Raw genomic sequence first — 27528 nt, 5'->3', positions numbered from 1 at the left:
ATTCTTTTGCAGCGATTCAATGAAAAAGGGTCCTCTGAATGTTTTCTGGTGTTTTATTTTTTGAAAAAATATTTTTCATGCTTTTCCCCCCCCTCCCCAGGCCGACTCTAGCCTCGGACTTAATTTGACCAGGACCGCCGAGAATCCATGTGCAGCACCCATTTTTCCTGCCGGGCGTTTGTTTTTCTATTTTTTCACTAAACTTCCGCCCAAAGTACCATCAGGATCTTAGCGGTCTTTTTGACGGTAAATGGGCGTTTCTTGGTTTTAATCCATTTTGGGCCGCATAAGTTCTGACACGTCTGTCTATTTGAATGGAACCTTGAAAAAGATACATGTGACAGAATGTATTATCTTGGTTGGTCATGAGTCATTATGCCCATCTACATTCGGATTTTCTTTATGAAAATTAAGATTTAATAAGTTTGGGTTTGGTTCGCCAAAGAATGGAAGAGGAAAGGAAGATGGAAAGCAAGAGAGAAACAAAGTTCAGACAACAATTTAAAAATGATTTTGAGAGAGAATATTTGAAAAATGACCTCCAAGCATAGAAAAGATTAAAATGAAATTTGGAAGATTAAGTGCACTAATGACTCCTGACACAAGCAAATTTGTCCAGTCTGCTTTTTAATTGTTCAAGTGTGAGTGTAAGATAGTATGTAGTAGTACAGATAAACACATGCGTGCAATGTAGGACAAGAGGAAGAAAACTGAAGAAAGAAGACAACATACTCCAGAGGTGAAGCTGAGCATCTCGGAGAAAGTTAAACAAACAATTCCACAATTGATCTGAAAGGACAAATATTATGTTTGTGCTCCTATGAATCTTTCATTTCTATCCAAACAACCACCAGAACACAGATAGAACCTCAATTTAACAGTGTAGCACCCCTCTCAGTCATGCAAATATGCAAAAAGCCCAATTTTAAGGCATTCATTATATAGTCTTGTCTCATATGTTTATGTTCGAGCTGCAGTAAGAAATTGCCCTTTTTTATTGAGTATGACTTATGTGATCATTCAGGTCAGAGTTCATACTGTAGTGCAATGTGTTACATCTTTTACTTACCTGATTGATTGGCTACCTGATTGGTTATCTTGATGTATTGGGGGCATTGTTGACACTTGTGGTATAGCATAGCAACCAAAGTGATCACTAATAACTATGCTTTGCCTCATTGCTATTTCTGTCCAGCACTGCAGATAGGAATTTTACAGTGAAACAGATGGGATACTTTTTTACCAGACCTTTAAATTGCTGGAGAAAATCATTGGTAGAAAAAAATTCTTCTATAGGGGATATTCCCTTTCCAGGGCACAGGATGGATAAGGTATTTGCTTCTTTGAGGTTTTTTTTGCAATTAAAAAAACGTAATCTCAATTTAACTCTTATTATCCAAGAAGCTTTTTGAGGTATTATTATATTTTGCTCTCCTTCGTGCATTATGAGAGAATATATCGAGGGAGGAATCTGCAAAGCCTTTCTAACTATACTTATTATGTTGTTTTTCTGGCTATCAATCAGCTATTACTTTCAAAACATTCTTCATGTTTCTGCTCACTTTCAGGGATGACATTTGGCATGATAAATATTAATTCTTATTTAGCTCTAAAAGATATCTTTCACCACTGACAGCAATACAAATGATCTTGCAGCAGGATTTAGTCTCATGCAAAATATGTCTGACTTTTAAAAGAGGTTGTGCTCTACTGGTTATCATCCTTCAACCACATAGAATTGGTAGAACCCAGGTGAAGAAATCATTAAAGGCACTCAGTAATTCAAATACGTCAGCTCGGGGAGATTCTTATTCACACTTCTGGAAACAAGAAAAAGGCATAATCAAGGGGTCGATCTTCAATGCCACATTAGGAATTTTCATGGTGGCCATGACATTAATGCCTCAAGATTCAATCACTTCTATTCTGGGTGACAGTCTGAAATTGGGTGCATTTGTGCCTGCCGTTAGCAACCCCGGGGAGGCGCAAATGCACTGACAACTACTACCACCATATTGGGTGGGAGTTTAGCGACGTTGCGTCCCGATCTCCTGCACCTGGAAATCATGATGTCATCACAATGCACATTGCCCCATCAGCCCCTTGGACCCAAAATTCACTTTTGTCCCCTGCAACAGTGCCGGACAAAAACATCGGCAGCTGCATGATGCGTGGATCGGGTGGCTGGCCGCTGCCGGGGAGATAATTAAAGCCGAGATGGCCGAGGTAAGTTTTTTAAAAAAAAAGACAAACAACTTACCTTCGCTGCTGATGTTTCCTTCCGTTTCTGCTGCTCGAGTGCCAGGCTGATCGTGCGGGTCCGCTGTTCACTTGGTAGTCCAAGTAAGTGTTTTTTTAAATTGCAGAGTCTACAGCAATGGCCCTTCCCTTCCCAGTGTGCATTGCTGCTGAAGTGTGTGCCCCGTTAACACTCCAAGAAGGAAGTGGAGCGCTTGATTTAGCACTCCACTTTCTTCCTGGAGCGCTAAAGCCAAGTCTTTGAGAGGGGGAAACATTAACACCTGACGCTAAGTTTCCCACCTCTCAAAAGGTACCACCCCCAAATGGAACGTTAATCAATTTCTCCCCTGATATCATCTTCTGTACTTAACTCAATGTACTCAAATGCATTTATGATCTTCCTAGTAATTCCAACTAAATGAAACCTTCAAGTGTTTGGAATGTTGCTGCATATAAGAAAAGCACAATTCTTCCCACTTGGAGTGCATTATTTCATGTCATAGGGTACAACACACTGTGCTATTTAAATATAAGAGCAATTGGAATATGTAAACTAAAGGTGATCCAAAACTTGGGCTGCCCATGTCCTAACTCGGACCAAGTCCTGCTTACTCATCACCCCTGTGCTCAATGACCTACATTGACCCACAGTTAAGCAATGCCTCGATGTCAAAATTCTCATCTTTGTTTTCAAATTCCTCCATGGCCTCGCCCCTCCCTATCTCTGTAATGTCCTGCAGCCCCACAACCCCCCCGAGATATCTGCACTCATCTAATTCAGCCTTCTTGAGCATCCCTGATCATAATCACTCAACCATTGGTGGCCGTGCCTTCTGTTGCCTCGGCCCTAAGCTCTGGAATTCCCTGCCCAAATCTCGCGCGTCTCTCCCTCTCCTCCCTCAAGACGCTCCTTAAAACGTACCTCTTTGACCAAACTTTTGATCACCTGCCCTAATTTCTCCTTATGTGGCTCGGTGTCAAATTTTTAAATCTCATAATACTCCTGCAAAGTGCCTTGGGACGTTTCACAACGTTAAAGGTGCTAGGTAAATACAAGTTGTTGTTGTTGTTGAATCGAAGCACTATGATTAGTCAATGAAATTCCTTCATGTACCATTTATGATTAGGGCATATGCAAGGATCTATCCTTGGCCCCATCCTATTCCTCATCTACATGTTGCCCCTTGGCGATACCATCCGGGAACACAGCGTCAGTTTCCACATGTACGCTGACGACATCCAGCTCTACCTCAACACCACTTCTCTCGACCCCTCCATGGTCTCTAAATTGCCAGACTGCTTGTCCAACATAAGTTGCATAGCTCTGCCATTTTTATTTCTATTTCCTTACATTTTATACCCTAACATTTTCTGTGTCGATAGTGCTTGGCATAAATCTTTAACATCTACTACTTTCCATCATGACCATGTATATCCTGTGTTAATTTACAATAATAATCATGCCTTACCTTTCTGCTGTAGTTTTTCTGGACGTAGTGTCTGGGTCCCTGACACTACATCTTTCTTTGGTAACATATTTGCATGTTTATTATCTCTTTTTGCATATCTGGCTAACTATTCCTGTGTTTCTCTAGAACCTGGTTGGAAAATCTGATTTTTAACTTTGGCATTCAGCCAATTTCCTCAAATATTGTGCCCTCCATAGCTAGGTTGATGCATTTTTTTCATATTTTCAGGTTTAAACATTTTAAAGCCTCAAGGTCCCACAATTTCATTCGATAGTTACTAATTATCCTGAAAAAAACAAATTTCCCATTTTTCATTAAAAGAGGGAACTTGAATCCATTGTGGCCATAGGAATGTATTTTATGAATGCAGCTGACCCTTGCTGAATAATGTGAATTCATATGCTACATCTTTCAATAAGCTATACACAGGTTTTAGGATGCAATTTCAGAGTAGGTGTTCCTGGAACTTTTTTTTCCCACTTTTTTTAATTTACAGGAACAAATACAGACACACACTTTGTAAAGTCTTATCTTATAGGGGTAGTCTAGGTGTATATATGTCGATATACTGGGTTGTTTGGGATTCCAGGAAAATACTGCCTGGCGCTTCTAGTGTTCCAGGTGGAATCTATACATTGCTGAATGTCCTATAGAATTGTTGTATGGAGGATAGCATTTATCATGAGAAACTACATCACGTGCAACTCACAGAACAGTTACATGTTACCAGGAGGGCTTGTTCTCTGGTCGGCCCAGGCCTGTGTCTGCAGGAATTGTGAGCCTCATCAAATATCCTGCACTGCTGTCCAGAGTACATAAATGTGGGGGCACCACAAGACTGTGTTTCTTTCTGAACACAGCCCCCAGCAGTCAGCTAGAGTTAGTGGGGTGCAATACACTTGCTATGTTATACTGAGCTGGTCCTCTTGTATTCTGCTGCAAGTGGTGGTTGTAAGGGTCTTTTATCTGGTGACGTGGGCATCATTCCTTTTGATCTTGAGGCAAACATGAAGCAAAGGGCAGAGAAGTAAAGAAGTAAAGGTACAGTTCCTGTGTAGCCAGCTTGTATCAGAACTTTTGTAGTATGGCTGGGTCTTCGGGAGATTGTTTCATTTTATTGGTTATATTGGGTGAGGTGGAATCTGTCAGCCAGTTGTTGGAAAGGGATATATCTGGCCCGTCAAAGATTTGGTTTAGCGCCATCATACAACAAGAACAAATTGCATTTATATAGTTCCATTAATGTGGTAAACATCCCAAGGTGCTTCACGGGAGTGTTATCAAACAAATTTTAAAAACCGAGACACACGAGATATTAGGATAGTGGTCAATGAGATATGTTTTAAGGAGCATCTTCGAGGAGAAAAGAAAGATAGGGAGTCAGAAAGGTTTAGGAAAGGAATTCCAGAGCTTGGGGCCTAGGCAGCCGAAGGCATAGCTGCCAATGGTGGAGTGATTAAAATCAGGGATGTGCAAGAGGCCAGAATTGGAGGAGGGCATTGATCACAAAGGGTTGTAGGGCTGGAGGAGGTTAGGGAGAGGCGAGACCATGGAGGAATTTGAAAACAGGGATGAGAGTTTTAAAATCAAGGTGTTGTCAGACCTGGTGCCAATGAGGTCAGTGAGCACAGGGGTAATAGGTGAACGGGATTTGGTGCAAGTTAGTAGGAAGCGATCAACTTCCTACACAACATAATATAACATAGTTAAAGTATTCTCTTGCTTGTTTTACTTTGAGAGCCCATTCAGAGGGACCAAAATGATATTTTCCAAACTTATGTTCCTAATATTTCATGGTTGACTCTGCCAGCCTCTATCCGCTTGGATGTTTGAGTTCACTCTGATGCTTATTACTAAAGGGGGCAAAATTACCTCTTTTTATAGCTTCGTTAGTGCCTCTGGGTGGGCACTAATGGGATGGAGGAGACTTTTCACCCGGGGAATTGCCCAGGAGTTTGCGGAGACGCTGCAAATGCAACGCTGGGCCCCACGGTTAGCACCCCAGGCCATCGTGTAACCGGCGATGATGTCATCACCATGCACTCCGACCCCTTACCGCTCTGACCCTTTAACGCCCCGTGGACCACGAGGCTAGCATGAGTGGATATCAACGCTCCTTAAGGGGGAGGGCACCAGCACCCTGGGCTACCATCTTTCTTTGCCTACCGACTCTTGGGTCGGCTCAACAATGCTGGCCCTAGCATCGTCCGGCACTCCATTTGGGGTGCTGGGTTGCAGACCCCATTGCACATTGCCCTGGTGGCCTAGTAGGGGTCATCAGAGGCCTTGTAGAGTGCACACCGGCCCTCCCCTTTAAATGAAGCAGCGTTGACTCACCCCAGCACTACATGGAGCATCCACGGAGCGCTTTGTAGCGCCTCGGTTACCACACCCAAAGGGAGTGGAGTGAGCGAGATTACACTTTGCTTCCTTTTGAGGGGCGGTAAGGGCAATTCCGCGGCGGGGGTGGGACTTCTGTGTTGGGAGCTGAAAGTCCCGGCCCCAGAAGGTTACCGCCCCCAATCGGGGTTCAGGCCAGTTTCGCTTTAGCAAGTATGTAGAGGAGGGGGATGGGATTATCCTCCTCTGGCCCCTCATTGGAGGGGTATGCATGGAACCTGAGGCTGCTGCTGGACATTGCAGATTTGAGATTGCTCCAGTAGGTTCTAATCCATTTCCTGAATGTATCACTGAAGGTCAGTTATCTGTGTTCACAGAGAAGGAATTCTCACTTGGTCGGCTTAAATGACTTCTTTGGGTCCAAGGAGATCAATTTACTCAGGCAGTGGAGTTGTTGCTGTTGCAATGTTTCATCATGTTGAGTTGGATAGGAATACTGTGTCTTGTATAATGCCTGTTTGGTCACTGTGGACTGTGTCTGGTCTGGAGTCAAAATCCTGGCCAGTATTTTGAAGTTGATATCAAACGTAGATATAGGTCCAATTGTGATATAACAAAAGGTGAGGTCTTCATATTAGTGTGATTGCAGCTCTCTTGAAAATGTCAGGAAGGGTGCTCATCTCTTCAACATGATGGGGGAGTTTCTGAACATAAGAAATAGGAACAGGAGTAGGCCAATTGGCCCTTTGAGCCTGCTCCGCCATTCAATAAAATCATGGCTGATCTTCTGCCTCAACTCCACCATTCCGCACTATCCCCATATCCCTTGATTCCCTTAATATCCAAAAATCTATCTATCTCTGTCTTGAATATACTCAATGACTGAGCATCCGCAGCCTCGGGTAGAAAATTCTAAAGATTCACAACCCTTTGAGTGAAGAAATTTCTCCTCATCTCAGTCCTAAATGGCCGGCCTCTTATACTGAGATTATGCCCCCTAGTTCCAGACTCTCCAGCAAGGGGAAACATCCTCCCAGCATCTACCCTGTCAAGCCCTTTAAGAATTTTATATGTTTCAATGAGATCACCTCTCATTCTTCTAAACTCTAGACAATATAGGCCTAGTTTACTCAATCTCTCCTCACAGGACAATCCCCTCATCCTTGGAATCAGTCTAGTAAAATTACATTGCACTCCCTCTAAAGCAAGTATATCCTTCCTTCCGTAAGGAGACCAAAACTATACACAGTACTCCAGGTGTGGTCTCACTGGAGCCCTATATAATTGCTGCAAAACTGTTTTTACTCGTGTACTCTAGTTCCTTTGTAATAAAGGCTAACATACCATTTGCTTTCCTAATTGCTTACTCTACCTACATGTTAACTTTCTGTGATTCATGTACAAGAATACCTAGGTCCCTCAGAATACCAACATTTCCTAATCTCTCACCATTTAAAAAATACTTTGCTTTTCTATTTTCCCTACCAAAGTGGATAACTTCATACTTCTCCACATTATATACCATCTGCCATGTTCTTGCCCAATCACTTAACCTGTCTAAATCCTTTTGCTGACTCTTTGCGGCATCCTCATAGCGTATTTTCCCACCTAACTTTGTTCATCAGCAAACTTGGATGCGTTACACTTGGTCCATTTGTCTAAGTCATTGATATAGATTGTAAATAGCTGAGGCTCAAGCACTGATGCTTGCGGTACCCCACTAGTTATAGCCTGCCAACCCAAAAATGACTCGTTTATACCTACTGTTTTTTGTCCATTAACCAATCCTCAATTCATATTCCATATTACTCCCAATCCCATGAGCCCTAAGTTTGTGCAATAACCTCATGTGTGACACCTTATCAAATGCTTTTTGAAAATCCAAATACACAACATCCACTGGAGTTCTCTTGGTGTTCTGGTGAAAATTTATCCCTCAATGTGCAAATTAGCTGCTACATTTCTCTACATTATAACAGTGAATACACTTCAAAAGTACTTTAATGGCAGTGAAGTGTTTTCAGAATGTTGAGGTTGTGAAAAAAATTATATAAATGCAAGTTCTTTCTGATAGTTAACCATTTAGAAAATCTTTTACAGCTGCTTGTCCTGATTCTCAGAGATGAAAATGGCTTCTGCTTCAGCTGTTGGTAATTTGAAAGAAGAATTAAATTGTTCAATTTGCTGGAATATTTACACAGAGCCAGTCTCACTCTCCTGTGGGCACAACTTCTGTCGCAGTTGCATTGAAAAGAATTGGGACAAAAAAGACACAGAACTCGGGTACTCGTGCCCAGAGTGTCGAGCTGAGTATGCTCAAAAGCCTGTTCTACACAAAAATTTGAAGCTGAGTAACATAATAGAACGTTTTGAAGCCACACAGATGAACGAAGAACCACTTAAAATCTTCTGTGATTTCTGTTTGGAAAGTCCCCTTCCTGCAGTAAAAACATGTATGAACTGTGAAGCATCTTTATGCGAACATCACTTGAGAAAACACTCTGAAAAAGCCGCTCAGAAAAACCACCTATTGATTGAGCCTGCAAGTTCACTGGAAGACAGAAAATGTTCAGATCATGAGAAACTAATTGAATATTACTGCTTAGACGACCATTCCTGTATCTGTGTGACATGTTATGTTGCCGGTCCACACAAGAACCATGACATACGCATTTTAAAAGACATACACAATGAAACAAAGGTGAGAAAGTATTGTACTAAGTTGTTAAAATTACAAATCGCTCATGTCAATTAAGAAGATAATTAAGTATACAAACTTTAATGTATTATAATAGGTTTTACTATATAGTGCAGTGGTCTTATCTCAACAGGCCAGCCTTTCTGAAAAACTGGAGAAGTTGCAGAATTGCAGAACAACATTAGAGGAAGCTACAAAAGAATTGCAAGGAACTGAAGTGAACTTAAAGGTATCTGTGATAATATGCTTCTTCTGAAAGTATTCAGCTAATTGTTTGTATATTTCATGTGAAATGGCAAAGTATTCTTCGGTGTCAGATAGCTACCTATGAGCAGTAATCTGTCCACTTGCTTAACAACTCAAATGTTTGGGAATCTTAGGAATAATTCAGATAGTCCCAGCTTTCATATATCTGAAAGGAACCATGTCTAATTTAAACCCGACATAAGAAGAAAGGAGCAAAAGACAAAGGGCTAGATTTTCCATTATTTTTGCATGCATACCGCCTACTTAACGTCCATTTTAACGCTGAAATGAGGTGCAATGCCCATTTATTACCAATTCAGGCACAAAATGAAAACTGACGCCATTTCTTGGTCACTTATCGGCGAGCGTTACTTTCGGGATGTGCATAACGCCGAGAAAAAATAATACTGCCCACCCACTTTTTTTGGGCGGAATCACCAGAATGGGCGAACCCAACGCCCATAATGTTGCCCAGTGTTACTTTCGGCACATAATTAACGCTGATATTTAATAATACCGACTGCCCACTGTTTTTTTTTGTCGTAAAGATCACATTTGCCAAAACTAACACCCAGTATATCGCCCATCCTTACTTTTGGCACCTCGCACACATCTCGCCGACAATATCACTCGCTGAAAAAACCACTGTGAAAAAGTTGAACTGACCGGAACTACTCACAGCGGTATGGACACCATGTTCTAAATTGCAGGTAACATCATTTAAAAGGCTGCTCTGCTTCAACCTCGGGGGAGTTCAGGTGTAACCTGGTCAGTCTTTAATGGCTTCCAGAAGTCAAGATACAAAGGTGAAGTTCAGGTTATATACCGGGCCCAGCACGAGTGTACCTATGACCCTAGGACCTCCGACGGTAGTGTCCCCTAGTGGTGGGCAGACCTGATGTGCATACATTACATCATTCACCTCCCCCCAGTTCTTGGCACAAATCCATGTTACAATTTCAGATGGTCCGGAGCCCTTCGCTCCCTGGTTGACCGTCTCCATACAATCCCAGTACTTTCCGAGTCTCTCACGACTTGGGGCTGGGCATTGACGTGAGTTGGTTGGTTGTCTAAGCTCATGGTGTCTTCTTCCAACTGTTCCGATTCATCAGTGTGTCTTAGCTTGATTTGATCAATGTGTTTCCTGCATAACTGCCCAGTCTTAAGCTTAACCATATACACCCAGTTACCCACCTTATCCCAGGAGCCACTTGGGCCCTTGACCATGGTTAAGTACCTACACTGGGTCATTTACAGATATGTCGCGTGACACTGCGGCGCGGTCGTGATACCACTGCTGGCGTTGACGTCGGGTTTCGACATGATCGTTAAGATCAGGATGGACTAGAGAGAGCCTGGCTTTGGGTTCTGCAGGCGGGACCCCGGTGAGCGCGTGTGGCCTTGTCCTGTAACTGAGTAGTATGCGTGACAGGCATGTCTGCAAGAAACCGTGAGTTACGCGTTTCAGGCTCTGCTTGATGGTTTGAACTGCCCCCTCCGCTTGACCATGGGATGCGGGTTTGAACGAGGCTAACCGCACATGTTTTATGCCGTTGCGTTTCATGAACTCTTGAAACTCCAGGCTCGTGAAACACGGTCCGCGTTGTCGTTGACAACGATGTCTGGCAGACCATATATGGCAAACATGGCTCTCAGGTTCTCAATGGTGGCAGTGGAAGTGCTGGAAGACATGATCACACATTCTATCCATTTTGAGTGTGCATCCACCACCACAAAAAATATTTTACCGAGGAAGGGGCCCGCAAAGTCGATGTGGATTCTAGACCACGGTTTGGATGACCATGACCACAGACTGAGCGGAGCTTCCTTTGGGGCATTGCTTAACTGCATGCAAGTGCTGCACTGATGCATGTATGATTCTTAAGTCCAAGTCAATGCCAGGCTACCAAACATGGGACCTGCCGATTACCTTCATCATAACAATACCGGGATGTGTACTATGTAACTCCTGTACAAATCTTGCCCTGCCTTTCTTGTGCTTAACAGCACGATTTCCCCACAGCAAACAGTCAGATTGGATGGAAAGTTCATCTTTGCGACAGCTGTACAGTTTGGTTTCATCACCCATTTCCTTGGGGATGGTCAACAAGTCCCCGTTAAGAACACAAAGTTTTACAACTAATAGGGTCAGATCCTGCTGGTCCAGGTCTTAACACTAAACTGAGTGGTGGTGTGAGCTGTGAGGGGGACACTAGGAGGCTGCAGGGTGACTTGGACAGGTTAGGTGCGTAGGCAAATGCATGGCAGATGCAGTATAATGTGGTTAAATGTGACGTTATCCACTTTGGGGGCAAAAACGTGAAGACAGAATATTATTTGAATGGCGTCAGATTAGGAAAAGGGGAGGTGCAACGAGACCTGGGTGTCATGGTTCATCAATCTTTGAAAGTTGGCATACAGGTACAGCAGGCGGTGAAGGCGGCAAATGGTATGTTGGCCTTCATAGCTAGGGGATTTGAGGATAGGAGCAGGGAGGTCTTACTGCAGTTGTACAGGGCCTTGGTGAGGCCTCACCTGGAATATTGTGTTCAGTTTTGATCTCCTAATCTGAGGAAGGACGTTCTTGCTATTGAGGGAGTGCAGCGAAGGTTCACCAGACTAATTCCAGGAATGGCAGGACTGACATATGAGGAGAGACTGGATCAACTGGGCCTTTATACATTGGAGTTTAGTAGGATGAGAGGGGATCTCATAGAAATTGTCATGTTTGTAACTACAATGTAACACCACTGTATTACTGTATACACTCAACTTAGATGCACACCTTGACCACAGGGGGTGAACTTGTGGGAGACACTCCTTACCTGATCACACAGGTATATAAAGGGCGGTCCCATGTAGGGTCATCACTTCTGGAGTTCTGTAATAAAGAGTTAAGTTCACAGAGTGGCCTTGTCCCCAGAATGTGCCTTGTGTGGTTTCATACTGTAGAGTAAGGAATTTACATTGGCGACGACAAACGGGAATTCACGACCCACGAGAATGGCCACTGGTAGTACAGAGGAACGGTACTGTGTTGGGGAAGACTGGGACGATTTTGTCAAGAGGCTTCAGCAAAGCTTTGTTATGAAAGACTGGCTGGGGGATGCAGCGGCCGACAAGCGATGGGCTCACCTCTTGACCAGCTGCGGGCCAAAAGACTTATGCGCTCATGAAGGACTTACTGGCACCCAAAAAGCCGTCAGACAAAACCTTTGAAGAGCTTAGCAAATTAATCAGGGAGCACCTCAAACCGGCGAGCAGCATACACATGGCTCGACACAGATTCGACACCCACCGACGTCGTGAAGGACAGAGCATACCGGACTTTGTAGCGGACCTCTGGTGTTTGGCCAGCTTCTAAGTGCACAGAGACCTGCATGGGGAGATGCTAAGGGACTTCTTTATCGAGGGTATTGGTCATGCGGGAATTTTTCGCAAGTTAATTGAGTCCAAGGACTTGACCTTGGAAGCGGCAGCGTTGTTAGCTCAAACTTTCATGGCGGGGAGGAAGAGACGAAAATGATTTACGCGCGCAATTCTGCCTCTAACGCGGCGATGGATTAGGGAGTCAACATCATCAATGCTACTCAGAGCCCCGCAGGCAGGCAGGGGCAGTCCGACATTTACCAGGCAGCAATAGACCCCAGAGTAGGACCTCAACAGAGACAATGGCAGGCTGAATGGACGATCATGCCATCACAGTGGACAATGCGGCTCGGGATGGGGTCATTGACACTCACTAATAGGGTACTTAAGAGCAGTCAAAGAGACAGTCAGCGTGGAATTCCTGGCCATAGTCCCTTTGTCCCCAACAATGGAAACTTTAACTCATGCTAGCACTGTGGGGGAAAACACTCAGCCAGATCTTGCAGATTCCAACAGTTTGTCTGCAGAAACCACAATCACAGTGGCCATTTAGCTCGAATGTGCAGAAAACCTGCAACCAGACTAATATATGAGGCAGATGGACCAGAAGAGGGTTCTGTGAGGCAGGATGACTTTTGGGACAAATCGATGGACGCCGAGGTTCAGCGGGTCCATGCGGCGAATATTCACAGTTCATACACCAAAACGCCACCAATGATGATGAGGGTTTTGTTGAATGGTATCCCAGTACGCATGGAGCTGGACACTGGGGCCAGCCAGTCACTCATGGGTGTTCAGCAATTTGAGAATCTATGGCCACTCAAAGCCAGTAGACCCAAATTAGAACGTATTGAGACACAATTACGGACTTACGCCAAAGAAATTATTCTGGTGCTAGGCAGTGCAATGATGGCTGTCGCACACAATGGGTTAGTGAACCGGCTGCCACTCTGGATTGTCCCGGGCAATGGTCCTGCACTGTTGGGGAGGAGCTGGTTAGCTGAGATGAACTGGAAATGGGGGAATGTTCACGCAATGTCCTCGGTGGAGTGAAGTTCATGCTCAAGTCCTACAACAATTCGAGTCACTATTCCAACCGGGCGTCGGGACTTTCAAAGGTAATAAAGTAGTGATACACATCACCCCGGACGCCAGGCCAGTGCACCACAAAGGCAGAGCGGTGCCATATGTGATGCGGGAAAAAATCGAGAGCGAATTGGACCGGCTGTTGCAAGAGGGCATCATCTCGCCTGTTGAATTCAGTGACTGGGCGAGTCCCATCGTTCCTGTTCTAAAAGTGGGTGGCTCTGTCAGGATCTGTGGCGACTACAAGGCCACCATCAATCGGGTGTCCCTACAAGACCAATACCCACTCCCAAGAGCGGAGGACCTCTTCGCCACGCTGGCAGGCGGCAAGCTGTTCAGCAAGTTGGACCTCTCTTCAGCCTTTTTGACCCAGGAACTGGCTGACGAATCCAAACTACTGACCATCATCACTATGCACAAGGGACTGTTCGCTTATAACAGATGCCTGTTTGGCATTCAATCAGCGGCCGCGATTTTTCAAAGAAACATGGAAAGCCTGCTTAAATCCATTCCTGGAACGATCGTATTCCAGGACGACATCCTCATCACGGGTCGAGACACCGAGGAACACCTCCACAACCTGGACCGGGTAGGCCTGCGACTCAAGAAGTCGAAATGCATGTTCTTAGCTCCTGAGGTTGAGTTTCTGGGCAGATGGGTTGCTGCAGATGGGATTTGGCCCACCGACTCCAAAACAGAGGCAATTCAACGAGCACCCAGGCCCTGCAACACATCGGAGCTGCGTTCATTCCTGGGACTGTTGAACTATTTTAGGAACTTTCTGCTGAACTTGAGCACGTTGGAACCACTACACGTGCTCCTGCATAAGGGTTGCGATTGGTTTTGGGGGGACTGTCAGGAATGGGCTTTTGATCGGGTGCGAAACCTACTTTGTTCAAACAAGTTGTTGACCCTGTACGACCCCTGTAAACATTTAGTTCTGACATGTGATGCATCGTCCTATGGGGTTGGGTGCGTGTTGCAGCAGGGTAATGCTGAAAGAGTCAGCTACAACCTGTGGCTTATGCCTCGAGGTCGCGCTCTCAAGCAGAATGGGGCTATGGGATGGTCGAGAAGGAAGCACTTGCATGTGCCTATGGTGTAAAAAAAATGCATCAGTACCTCTTCGGTAGGAAGTTTGAATTAGAAACGGACAACAAGCCACTCACATCCCTGTTGTCAGACAGCAAAGCTGTCGATGCCAACGCATCAGCTCGCATACAGCGGTGGGCTCTCACGCTAGCTGCTTATGACTACTCCATCCGGCACCGGCCCGGCACTGAAAATTGCGCTGACGCACTCAGCAGGCTCCCACTGGCCACCACCGAGGGGGCAGCTGAGCAAAGCGCTGAGATGGTCATGGCTGTTGATGCCTTTGACAGTGCAGGCTCCCTCATCACAGCCCGCCAGATCAAAATCTGGACAAACAGAGATCCCCTCCTATCCTTGATTAAGAAATGTGTCCTGACTGTGGATTGGGCACCCGCACACGGAGCATGCCCTGAGGAGGTCAGACCGTTCCACAGGCGGATGGATGAGCTCTCCATCCAAGCTGACTGCCTACTATGGGGCAGCCGGGTAGTCATGCCCCAGAAGGGCAGGGAGGCATTCATCAGGGAACTCCATAGCGAGCACCCAGGCATTGTGATGATGAAGGCCATTGCCTGGTCTGGAATTGATTCAGACCTGGAACACTGTTCGCAGGTGCACGACCTGTGCCCAGCTGAGTAATGCCCCCAGGGAGGCCCCGCTCAGCCCGTGGCCCTGGCCCACTAAGCCATGGTCACGCATTCATGTTGACTACGTGGGCCTGTTCATGGAGAAGATGTTCCTATTGTAGTAGCTGCGTACTCGAAATGGATCGAGTGCATCATCCTGATTTTATGCACGTCGTCCACCACCGTGGAAAGCCTACGTGCGATCTTTGCAACCCATGGCTTGCCGGACATCCTGTTTAGTGATAATGGCCCGAGTTTCACGAGCTATTAATTCCGGGAGTTTATGTCGGGCAATGGCATCAACCACGTCAAAACTGCGCCGTTCAAGCCGGCCTTCACTGGCCAGGTGGAACGTGCAGTCCAAATCATTAAGCATGGTATTCTCAGGATTCAAGGACCCTCCCTACAATGCCGCCTATCCCGCCTCCTGCTGGCCTGTAGATCCTGCTCGCACTCGCTCATGGGGGTCCCGCCCGCAGAGCTACTGATGAAACAGACACTCAAAATTCGGTTGTCCCTCATCCACCCAGTCCTGACCGACATAGTTGAGGGCAAGCACAAGTCAAAAAATGAGTACCATGACCGTAATTCATGGGGGAGATGTATAGAAATAAAGAATCCTGTATTCTTCCTCAATCACACCATGGGGCCCAAATGGCTTGAGGGTACAGAAATTGACAAAGAGGGAAATAGGGTCATCGTGGTAAAACTCAACAATGGCCAGATATGCTGTAAGCATCTGGACCAAGTAAAAAAAAAAAAGGTTCAACATGGACAATGAGGAACCTGAAGAAGACCATGAGATGGAGCTCACACTACCGCCAGCGAACGTGCAACAAGAGCAATCAGAAGAATGCACAATCCCTGAGGTCAGCCTGAACAGGCCGGAATCACCACAGGTGACAGACACTCACGTCAGTGTCCAACAACCAGAGCCCCAACTGCGGTACTCCACGAGGGAGCGTAGACCATCTGAAAAACTAAACCTATGATCCAAGTAAGACTTTGGGGGGGGGGGGGGGTGGTAAGGTGATGTCATGTTTATAACTACAATGTAACACCACTGTTTTACTGTATACACTCAACTTAGATGCACACCTTGACCACCGGGGTGAACTTGTGGGAGACACTCCTTGCCTGATCACACAGGTATATAAAGGGAGGTCCCATGCAGGGTCATCACTTCTGGAGTCCTGCAATAAACAGTTAAGGTCACAGAGTGGCCTTGTCCCTGGAATGTACCTCGTGTGGTTTCATGCTGTAGAGTAAGGATTTTAGAGAAATATATAAGATTCTGACGGGACGGGACAGGTTAGTGCGGGTAGAATGTTCCCGATGTTGGGGAAGTCCAGAACTCAGGGACACAGTCTTAGGCTAAGGGGTAGGCCATTTAGGACTGAGATGAGGAGAAACTTCTTCACTCAGAGAGTTGTTAACCTGTAGAATTCCCTGCCGCAGAGAGTTGTTGATGCCAGTTCATTGGATATATTCAAGAGGGAGTTAGATATGGCCCTTATGGATACGGGGATTAAGGGGTATGGAGGGAAAGGGGTACTGAGGTGAATGATCAGCCATGATCTTATTGAATGGTGGTGCAGGCTCGAAAGGTCGAATGGCCTACTCCTGCACCTATTTTCTATGTTGCTATGTTAACTTGTTGAGCAGTGACAGGCAGCCCATCACTCTCAAAAGTATCCATGACCATGAGTAGCTCTGCGGGCATTGGCGTTTCCACCTTCAGTGTGGGCAACGGTAACCGGCTCAATGCATGAGCGCAGTTGTTGGTGCATGGTCTATGGCGAATAACAATCATAGGCAGATAATGTCAGCACCCACCTCTGGATGCGTGATGATGCTTTGGTATTGATACCTTTATGTTCCGAGAACAACGATATAAGCGGCTTGTGATCGGCTTCCAGCTCGAAGCGAAGCCCAAACAGGTACTGGTGCATTTTATGTACCCCATAAACACATGCTAAAGCCTCTTTCTCTACCATGCCGTAGGCTCTTTCCGTCTTGGCCAGGCTTCGAATCGCATATGTAACTGGTTGTAGTTTTCCTGACTCATTGGCTTACTGGAGTACGCAGCCAACCCCATAGGACGACATATCACGGGTCAAAACCAGACGCTTGCATGGGTCATAGAGTACCAGTAGCTTGTGGGAACACAACAGATTTCTAGCCTTCTCAAAGGCTCTGTCTTGAAGTTCACCCCACACCCAGTCGTCTCCTTTCCTGAGCAGCTTGTGCAAAGGCTCTAATACTGTGCTCAATTTGGGTAAGAAGTTACCGAAGTAGTTAAGAAGATCCAGGAACGAACGCAGCTCAGTCACATTCTGGGGCCTGGGCGCATTTTTGATGGCCTCTGTTTTCGCGACTGTAGGCCTGATTCCATCTGCAGCGATCTTTCGTCCAAGGAATTTTATCTCTGGTGCCATGTAAAACGCACTTTGAACGTTTCAGCTTGAGTCCCACTTTGTCCAGACGATGCAGAACCTCTTCCAGATTGTTCAGGTGCTCGGCGGTGTCACGACCTGTGACTAGGATGTCGTCTTGGAATACCACGGTCCTGGGTCAGATTTCAATAAGCTCTCCATGTTTCTTTGAAATACAGCCACCGCCAAACGAATGCCAAAAGTGCACCTGTTGTAATAAACAGTCCTTTGTGCGTGCTGATGCACGTAAGTTTCTTTGATAATTCAACCAGTTCCTGTGTCATGTAGGCTGACGTTAGATCTAATTTGGTGAACGATTTCCCCCCGGCTCACGTTGCAAAGAGGTCTTCAGTTTTCGGTAGCGTGTATTGATCTTGTTTCGAAACTTGTTTGATCGTGACCTTGTATTCGGCACAAATCCTGACCGTGCCGTCGCTCTTTAATACTGGAACACTGGGATTGGCCCATTCATTAAATTCGACCAGTGAGATGACCCCTTCGTTCGTGTTGTAGCCTGGCCAATTCGAGCTCGACCTTTTCTCTCATCATGTGCGGAACCACTCTGGCTTTGTGATGGATGGGCCTTGTGTCTGGGCCTAGGTGAATCTGCACCTTGGCTCCCTTGAAGCTGCCAATTCCCGTTCAAACCGTGAGGGAAATTTGCTCAGTACTTGAGCACACAAATCCTCATCCGCTGATGACAAAGCTTTGATATCGTACCATTTCCATTTTATTTTCTCGAGCCAACTCCTGCTGAATAACGATGGGCCATTGCCTGGGATAATCCATAAAGGTAGATCATGAACCTCTCCCTCGTACAACACTCTTACTGCTGCACTATCGATCACTGGTGTGAGCTCTTTGGTGTAGGTATGCAACTTCGCAATTATCAAATTCAGCTTGGGTCTTTTTGCCTTGGTCTCCTACAGCTTTTTGAAAGTCCTCATTATCGATTAACTCACACCCGTGTCTAATTCCATGGATACCAGCACGCCATTTAATTTTACCTCCATCATTATCAGTTGGCTCTTTGTTAGGAACGCACGTACGCTGTACACCTCCTCCGAGCTCTCAAATGCCTTGGGCTGCATCGCCAGATTCACACTGAATTGATCATCATCCACGTGGTGTGTCGCAGCTCGCTTGCTCTGCTGTGGACACGTCTGCTGAAGATGCCCCATCTTCGCACACCTTCTGCATACATACTGCCTGAAGCGGCACTGATGGGGTCAGTGATTACCCCCGCAACGCCAACACATTGAGCTCAGATTTGGGCCTGATAGCGGGCTTTGAGCAGCTCCAGTTCTCGCATACGCAGTCAAGTAGGCCCTCGACGGCGAACTTTGAGCGGCTCCCATTCTCACATACGCTGGCGACTAGGCCCTGCCATGTGCAGTTCTGCTGGCCGTCGATACAATTTTGTGCACAGTACTTGCCGTGGAGTTCCTATTTTGTCGTGATATCTGCTTCGTGCTTTTCTGCATAGACATGCAAGTCTGGGCGATGGTGATGACCTTGCTGAGGTCCGGCGTCTCCACAGCCTTAAGATCGCCTCGTGCTTGACCTCGATCACGAAAAAGTCATGCAGCATGTCTTCCAACGCAGGCCCGAATTTGCAAGGCCCTGCAAGACGTCTCAGGTCGGCAACAATTGCCGCTACGTCCTGGCCTTCTGGACGAACGTGCGTTAAGAAGCAATATCTTGTTATGAGGATTCCTTCCATAGGTTTAAGGTGTTACCGAACTAGAGCACACAGTTCTTTGTAATCCTTTTCTGTAGGAAGAATGGGTGAGAGCAGATTCTTGATGAATGCATAGATCATGGGGCCACAGACAGTGAGAAGAACTGCCCTGCGTTTCTCTGCATCCTTATCTTTGTTTAGGTCATTTGCCACAAAATACTGGTCAAGACGATCCGTGAAATCTCCCCAATCCTCTCCCTCATTAAATCTCTCGAATTGCAACAGTACTCGATCGTGCTGTGCTCGCCATACTTTTGCGTGGGTTCATATTTTCCTCGTCGCCAGTTGTGGCGTCTGAAATGATACAATGAACTCCATACTGTGAGCCAGTGACTAGGTGTAACCTGGTCAGTCTTTAATGGCTTCCAGAAGTCAAGATACAAAGGTGAAGTTCAGGTTATATACCTGGCCCAGCACGAGTGTTCCTATGACCCTAGGACCTCCGATGGTAGTGCCCCATGGTGGTGGGCAGACCTTATGTACATACATTACAAATGTGAACACCTGAACAAACACATTATCATACTGTGGACAATTGGAATTTACTAGGTGTCTTAGTGAGAACATTCATTCTTTGTGAACAATCGGTGTAAAACAGATAGCTATTGGAATAGGGCCTGTCATTTCCCACCCTCTCTTGATGACCACGCACATGCTGCAGACTAGAGATGGCAGAAGGTACATTCGACAGCATCATGTGCCCAATGTAAGACTTGCCAGACTGATGAGGAGGACCAGATGTTACACCCGCCGCAAGTACAGGGAGAAGCGGTCTTACCTCAACTTGTGCGACACCACCTGCCTTCGGAGACTGCGTTTCCACAAAGAGGTTATCAGTGAGATATGCCAGCTCATCAGGGGAAATCTGCAGCCTGCCAGCACCATCAGGACTACACTGTCCATTGAGGTCAAGGTCACCGCGGCACTTTCGGTCTACCTGTCGGGTTCCTTTCAGGCCTCAGCTGGCGACATTTGCGGTATATCTCAGCATGCCACACATTGCTGCATTAGACAGGTCATTGAAGCCCTGTACGCATGCAGGATGGACTTTATCAGCTTCCCTATGACCAGGGAGACTTAGATTGAGAAGGCTTTAGGATTCTACCGAATCGCTAACTTCCCCAAGGTGCAGGGAGCAATAGACTGTATGCACATTGCGATGCGGACACCTTTTCAGGATGCAGAGGTTTTCAGGAACTGCAAGGGATTCCACTCCCTGAATGTTGTCGACCACCAGCAACAACTTATGGCAGTGAATGCTAAATTTCCAGGCAGCATCCGTGATGCTCACATCCTGCGTGAGAGCGCTGTACCTGACATGATTACTAATCAGTCACACGGTCAATGCTGGATGCTTAGTGACAAAGGATATGGCCTCGACATCTGGCTGGTGACCTCCTTGCATGACACCGAAGCCGAGAAGCAATACAACGAGAGCCACAGATCCACTTGCAATATCGTTGAGAAAACAATTTGAGTGTTTAAGCAGCGCTTTAGATGCCTGGACCACTCAGGAGGCGAGCTCCAATACCACCTTGAGCAGATAGCTCAATTTGTGGTGGTGTGCTGTAAGCTGCACAACTTGGCTATCAGGAGGGGACAAGAATTGCCAGAAGGATCTGACGGTCCACCTCAGGAGAGAGAGGAAGAGGAAGACGAGAAGGTGGGTGCTGACATCAGGGCAGACAATCAGGCTAACGCTGAAGCCATGACCCCGCCCCCCTGTAGACCGCAGGAAAGGGCCCGTGGGGGCATCATAGCTGCAAGACTCTTACATCAGGAGCTCATAAATAAGCGCTTTGCTTGAAAGAACGTTGGTGGTATTCACAAAGCTGCAACACTGCTGGGTTTGCAGGTCATATATCAATGGTGTGCATCACCTTAGTGACAGTTAAAGTTTAAGTTGATTCAAGTTAAGTTTAATTATACCCTTTCATGTTAAAGAATCACCAGTGTGTAACGGTGCAGCTATCTGAGCCAATGCACAACAAGGTTGTGTTAAATAAAAAACATTTAACCCGACCATTTGTCTGAAATCGTAAGTATATCTGTAAAAAAACACACCACCCCATCTCGCCCCAGCCCACAACAAATTTATCACATTTATCTCATTGCAATGGTCCCCATTTCCCACAAAACAGAACACAAATGCAAACCAACAAGGTAACCCCCTCGTCCCTTGCTCCGACCCTCCCACCAAAATAGCATCAGCATCCTAAAAATATGCCCCAGACAACACCTGCAGCCATGCACCTCATTTTTCTTCCCCACCCCCCGCCCCCCGTTTATCCTCCCCACCTCTACCCTTTCCCCTTCCCCTCCTGACTCCAAGCCGCCTGTTTCAGGAGTTCCTCTGGCACTGCTTCATTGGGGGGACTGATGGCAGAACCGCTGCTTGGACGGATACGGGAGAGGACGGTCCCAAGGTGGGAACGTGCTCCGAGCCAGAAGCAAGATGTTCCTCCTGGCTCTCATGCATCATTGGCAATTGGGGTGCGGTGCCGCGCTCTGGGATGATTGGGAGCCCTCTGCCACCAGTGTTCCTGGCTAACAGCTCCAGGGCCTCCTCCATCTCTTCCATGTTATCTATTATTTGTTGGACAAAAAACTTGGTGCCAACTATGTTCTTGGTGCTTAGTAGGCTTTTTGCTGCTGGTGATTCTCCCTCATGCCTCACACAACAGCCAAACGCACACACCACACCCACACACACTTTCAGTCTCTCTCTGCTCCCCCTCTTTCTGTCTCCTCTTCTGCACATGTAATGATGACCCCTGACCTCCTGAATCGCGGGAAACGAGCGTTGCCATGCCATTGCTAAGGACGGTGACACTTTACGGCAGAAGGTCAGAGAGATTTAACGCTAACACCCATTTCAGATCCCTCATGGTAATGCCCACTTTTTAAAATGGAGACTAGGGGCTTTGAATGGGTGACAAGCTGGCAATCTAAAACCACATTTTTACCGCCCACGCTGGAAATAACGCCCATTTTTGGGTGATCGGCACAAAAGTGCAAAATCTAACCCCAAGGGCTAACGAGGCAATATGTAGCGCTCAATTTTCCATCTTTTTGGTGCACGACATTTTTTACGGCGTATTTATTTTTTTTCCACGTTTCCCCTTGCGATCTGCGCCGGTGTAACTGACTTAGTTACGATTTTTCTAGGTCAGTTTTTTTTTTTACGTCATAGGCTCCCTCATGACTGCGCCGTTTTTTTTCAATTTTTCACTGCTTGGCCAATGTTTTTTCCTTCTAGGTCAGCGTATCTGGCCACTCCCGAAAAACCTTCAGGTGAGTTAAGAAAATAAGCGCACATTGAGAAATTGGCGCTGAAAGACGCCATTGTTTTTAAATCGAAGATTTTGGATGGAGTCAAGAACACTGTCAAAATCAATAATAAAGTTCTACTTTTTTTTTACCTGTCAACATAGAAGTATAAACTTGTTGGATTTCAGAAGTTTTTTCATTTTTTTACTCACTCACATGCCACCACCGAACGTCTTGAAGCAAGGCTGGAGGGTCGTAGCTTTGGCCGGCAGAATCGGCCCCACGCCCGGACACAGCAGCTCGGGACTCGGCTGTAAAACAAGCTGTGGGAGAGGGGGGAGGAGAAAGAGAAAGCGAGGTGCCAATCGGAAGGCTTCGAGCCCGGGGAGCGAGGTGCTGATCGGAAGCCTTCTGCACTGAAGACTGCAAGACTGCAATAAGTGTGGGGGGAGAGAGGGAAGGGGAGAAGTCACAAGACCTTTGGGTGTGGTCCATCCATACAGACCCTGGGGACAGAGAGAACTGTGAACCTGTCTTGCCTGTTTGCTTTCCTGCCATTTTGAGCTTTCAAAGATTAAATTTAAGTATGGGGGCAATACTGGCAATGCCATACCTTGTGCGTCATGGTGCTACGTAGGAAACAATTGATTCTACTTCATCGCATCAGGAACATCAGAGCCCACAGGGTGCTGGGCAGGAGGCCTTACCCATCTTGGGTATATTGAGACAGGCGTTCGTACCTCCACCTGAGTGATGCAGACTGTGTCAGAAGGCTGCGTTTCCGCAAAGAAGTTGTAACTGTGAGTTGGTGATAGCAGACCTGCAACCTAGAAGCATCAGGAGGACTGCTTTGTCAGCTGAAGTGAAGGTTACAGCTGCAATTTCATTCTATGCCTACGGATCATTTCAAGCTACAACTGGGGATGTGTGCGCCATTTCTCAACATGCAACACATGTCTGCATTCGCCAGGTGATGGCTGCACTGTATGCGCAGAGGAATGACTTCATGAAGTTCCCCATAACCGCTCAAGCAATCCATGACAGGTCTGTGGGCTTCTCCAGGATTGATGGCTTCCCAAAGGTACAGGGCTGCATTGATTGTACCCATATCGCCTTGCGAGCATCTTTGGAGGATTCCGAGGTGTACAGGAACAGAAAAGGCTTCCACTCCATTCATGTGCAGCTCGTGTTTGACGACATGCATCATATCATGTCAGTCGATGCAAGATACCCTGCCAGCACCCATGATGCTTTCATGGGATAATGTATTGACGTGGATAGAGAACTGGTTGGCAGACAGGAAGCAAAGAGTAGGAATAAATGGATCCTTTTCAGAATGGAAGGCAGTGACTAGTGGGGTACTGCAAGGTTCAGTGCTGGAACCCCAGCTATTTACATTATACATTAATGATTTAGACAAAGGAATTGAATGTAATATCTCCAAGTTTGCAGCTGACACTAAGCTGGATGGCAGTGTGAGCTGTGAGGAGGATGCTAAGAGGCTGCAGGTGACTCGGACAGGTTAGGTGAGTGGGCAAATGTATGGCAGATGCAGTATAATGTGGATAAATGTGAGGTTATTCACTTTGGTGGCAAAAACAGGATGGCAGAATAATATCTGAATGGTGACAGATTAAGAGAAGGGGAGGTTCAACGAGACCTGGGTACATCAATCATTGAAAGTTGGCATGCAGGTACAGCAGGCAGTGAAGAAGGCAAATGGCATGTTGATCTTCATAGCAGGATTTGAGTATAGGAGCAGGGAGGTCTTACTGCAGTTGTACAGGGCCTTGGTGAGGCCACACCTTAAATATTGTGTTCAATTTTGGTCTCCTCATCTGAGGAAGGACATTCTTGCTATTGAGGGAGAGCAGGTGGAGCGGGATGTTGGAGAGGCCTATAAAAGGCCCAGCGTCGAGTCGGGAAAACAGCAGGCAGTCGAGGAGGTGGAGCGGGACATCGGAGAGGCCTACAAAAGGCCCAGCGCCGAGTCGGGAGGCCAGCAGGTACAACTCTAGCAGGGAGGCAAAAATGAAGTAAAAAGAAATCGAAGGGTGACGTCACAGACAAGGGGGTAAGTTATTAGCTAGTGATTGGTGAGTAGTAGGTCTTACTGCAGTTGTACAGGGCATAAGTGAGGCCTCACCTGGAATATTGTGTGCGGTTTTGGTTTCCTAATCTGAGGAAGGACGTTCTTGCTATTGAGGGAGTGCAGCGAAGGTTCACCAGACTGATTTCCGGGATGGCAGGACTGACATATGAGGAGATACTGGATCGACTGGGCCTGTATTCACTGGAGTTTAGAAGGATGAGAGGGGATCGCATAGAAACATATAAAATTCTGATGGAATTGGACAGGTTAGATTCAGGAAGAATGTTCCCGATGTTGGGAAAGTCCAGAACCAAGGGACATAGTCTAAGGATAAGGGGTAGGCTATTTAGGACTGATATGAGGAGAAACTTCTTCATTCAGAGAGTTGTTAACCCGTGGAATTCCCTGCTGCAGAGAGTTGTTGATACCAGTTCATTGGATATATTCAAGAGGGAGTTAGATATGGCCCTTACGGCTAAAGGGACCAAGGACTATGGCAAGAGAGCAGGAAAGGGTTACTGAGGTGAATGATCAGCCATGATCTTATTGAATGGTGGTGCAGGCTCAAAGGGCCGAATGGCCTATTCCTGCACCTATTTTCTATGTTTCTATATTTCCCTCCCACATGGCCACTATTCCCTCACTCCGGATATCATTCCCATTTTTCGTGTCATTGCTGTTACTTCTCCAGACAGTCCCGCTACATCATCACTCACCCCACTGATGGCATCCAGCAGTAATCGGGTAAGGTCAATGCTCTCTGCACTCAATGACTTTATCTGAACTAGGGTGTATGAAATGAAACAATGAACTCCGTATTGTGAGCCAGTGACTAGGTGTAAATTTGTCAGTCTTTAATGGCTTCTAGAAGTGAAGATACAAAGATGAAGTTCAGGTTGTATACTGGGCCCAGCACGAGTGTATTTATGAACCTAGGACTTCTGATGGTCGTGCCACCTGGTGGTGGCAGACCTTATGTACATACATTACATCATCCCCCCCCTCACAGTTCCAGGCACAAGTTCATGTTACAAGTTCAGATGGTCCGGAGCCCTTCGCTCTCTGGTTGACCGTCTCAGTACAATCCCAGTGCTTTCCGAGTCTCTCACGACTTGGGGCTGGGCGTTGACCACAGTGGGTTCTTCTGATGGCTGGACGTGAGTTGGTTGGTCGTCTAAGCTCATGGTGGCTTCTACCAACTGTTCCAGTTCGCCAGTGTGTCTTAGCTTGATTTGATCAATGTGTTTCCTGCATATCTGCCCAGTCTTAAGCTTAACCATATACACTCAGTTACCCTCCTTATCCCGGGAGCCACTTGGGCCCTTGACCATGGTTAAGTACATACACTGGGTCATTTACAGATATGTCGCGTGACACTGCTGGCATTGACATCAGGTTTCGACATGATCGTTAAGGTCAGGATTGACTAGAGAGAGCCTGGTTTTGAGGCCTCGCTTCTTCAATAGTTCCACAGGCGAGACCCTGGTGAGCGTGTGTGGCCTTGTCCTGTAACTGAGCAGTATGCGTGACAGGCATATCTGCAAGGAACCGTGAGTTACGCGTTTCAGGCTCTGCTTGATGGTTTGAACTGCCCTCTCTGCTTGACCATTGGACACAGTTTGAACGGGGCTGACCTCACATGGTTTATGCCATTGCTTTTCATGAACTCTTGAAACTCCAGGCTCGTGAAACACAGCCCGTTGTCACTGACAATGATATCTGGCAGACCATGTAATCATCATCATAGGCAGTCTCTCGGAATCGAAGAAGACTAGCTTTCACTCTTAGCATAAGTTCTTAGGTGGCTGTTACAGTCCAATACGAGAACCAGTCTCTGTCACAGGTGGGACAGACAGTGGTTGTATGGCAGAGTAGGCGGGGAGCCCGGTTTGCCACACGCTCCTTCCGCTGCCATCACTTGATTTCGTGCATGCTCTCAGCGACAATACCCCCCGGATGCACTTCCTCCACTTAGGACGGTCTTTGGCCAGGGACTCCCAGGTGTCAGTGGGGATGTTGCACTTTATCAGGGTGTCCTTGTAACGTTTCCTCTGTCCACCTTTGGATCGTTTGCCGTGGATGAGTTCTGAGTAGAGCGCTTGCTTTGGGAGTCTCGTGTCAGGCATGTGAACTATGTGGCCTGCCCAGCGGAGTTGATCAAGTGTGGTCAATGCTTCAATGCTGGGTTAGTGCAGACCATGTATGGCAAACATGGCTCTCAGGTTCTTAATGGTGGCAGTGGAAGTGCTGGATGACATGATCACACATTCTATCCATTTGGAGCATGCATCCACCACCACAAAAAATATTTTAGCGAGGAAGGGGCCCACAAAGTCGATGTGGATTCTAGACCACGGTTTGGATGGCCATGACCACAGACTGAGCGGAGCTTCCTTTGGCACATTGCTTAATTGCATGCAAGTGCTGCACTAATGCACACATGACTCTGAGTCAATGCCAGGCGATGGTCTTCATCATGACAATACCGGGATGCGTACTATGTTACTCCTGTACAAATCTCGCCCTGCCTTTCTTGGGCATTACAACACGATTACCCCACAGCAAACAGTGGGACTGGATGGAAAGCTCATCTTTGCGACGGCTGAACGGTTTTGTTTCATCACCCATTTCCTTGGGGATGGGCAACCAGTCCCCGTTAAGAACACAATGTTTTATAACCGATAGGGTTGGATCCTGGTTGGTCCAGGTCTTGTTGAGCAGTGACAGACGACCCTTCACTCTCAGTCATCCGTGACCATGAGTAGCTCTGTGGGCATTGGCATTTACACTTCCGATATTTTTTTTACCCCATAAACACATGCT

The 27528-nt window shown here is 46.6% G+C and overlaps 1 protein-coding gene across 2 annotated transcripts in view; it reads left to right on the top strand.

Annotated features, from left to right (window-relative positions):
• The window catches only part of LOC139262125 (E3 ubiquitin-protein ligase Midline-1-like), a 141901-nt gene that overhangs the window by 25059 nt on the left and 89314 nt on the right, over window positions 1–27528 (top strand). The window contains exons 1-2 of one of the 2 annotated variants that reach the window (XM_070877273.1): window positions 8217–8751; window positions 8882–8977. The exons of the other annotated variant lie outside the window; for it this stretch is intronic. Coding sequence (XP_070733374.1) covers window positions 8434–8751; window positions 8882–8977 — 414 coding nt within the window. The 5' untranslated portion in view covers window positions 8217–8433. Of the gene's footprint in view, window positions 1–8216; window positions 8752–8881; window positions 8978–27528 lie in introns of those variants that run through there. 2 annotated transcript variants of the gene reach the window in all.

This window comes from Pristiophorus japonicus, chromosome 4, assembly GCF_044704955.1.
Source record: "Pristiophorus japonicus isolate sPriJap1 chromosome 4, sPriJap1.hap1, whole genome shotgun sequence".
NCBI lineage: Eukaryota > Metazoa > Chordata > Chondrichthyes > Pristiophoridae > Pristiophorus > Pristiophorus japonicus.
The sequence above is the reverse complement of the archived record's forward strand: the minus strand, read 5'-3'. Positions and strand labels throughout refer to the sequence as shown.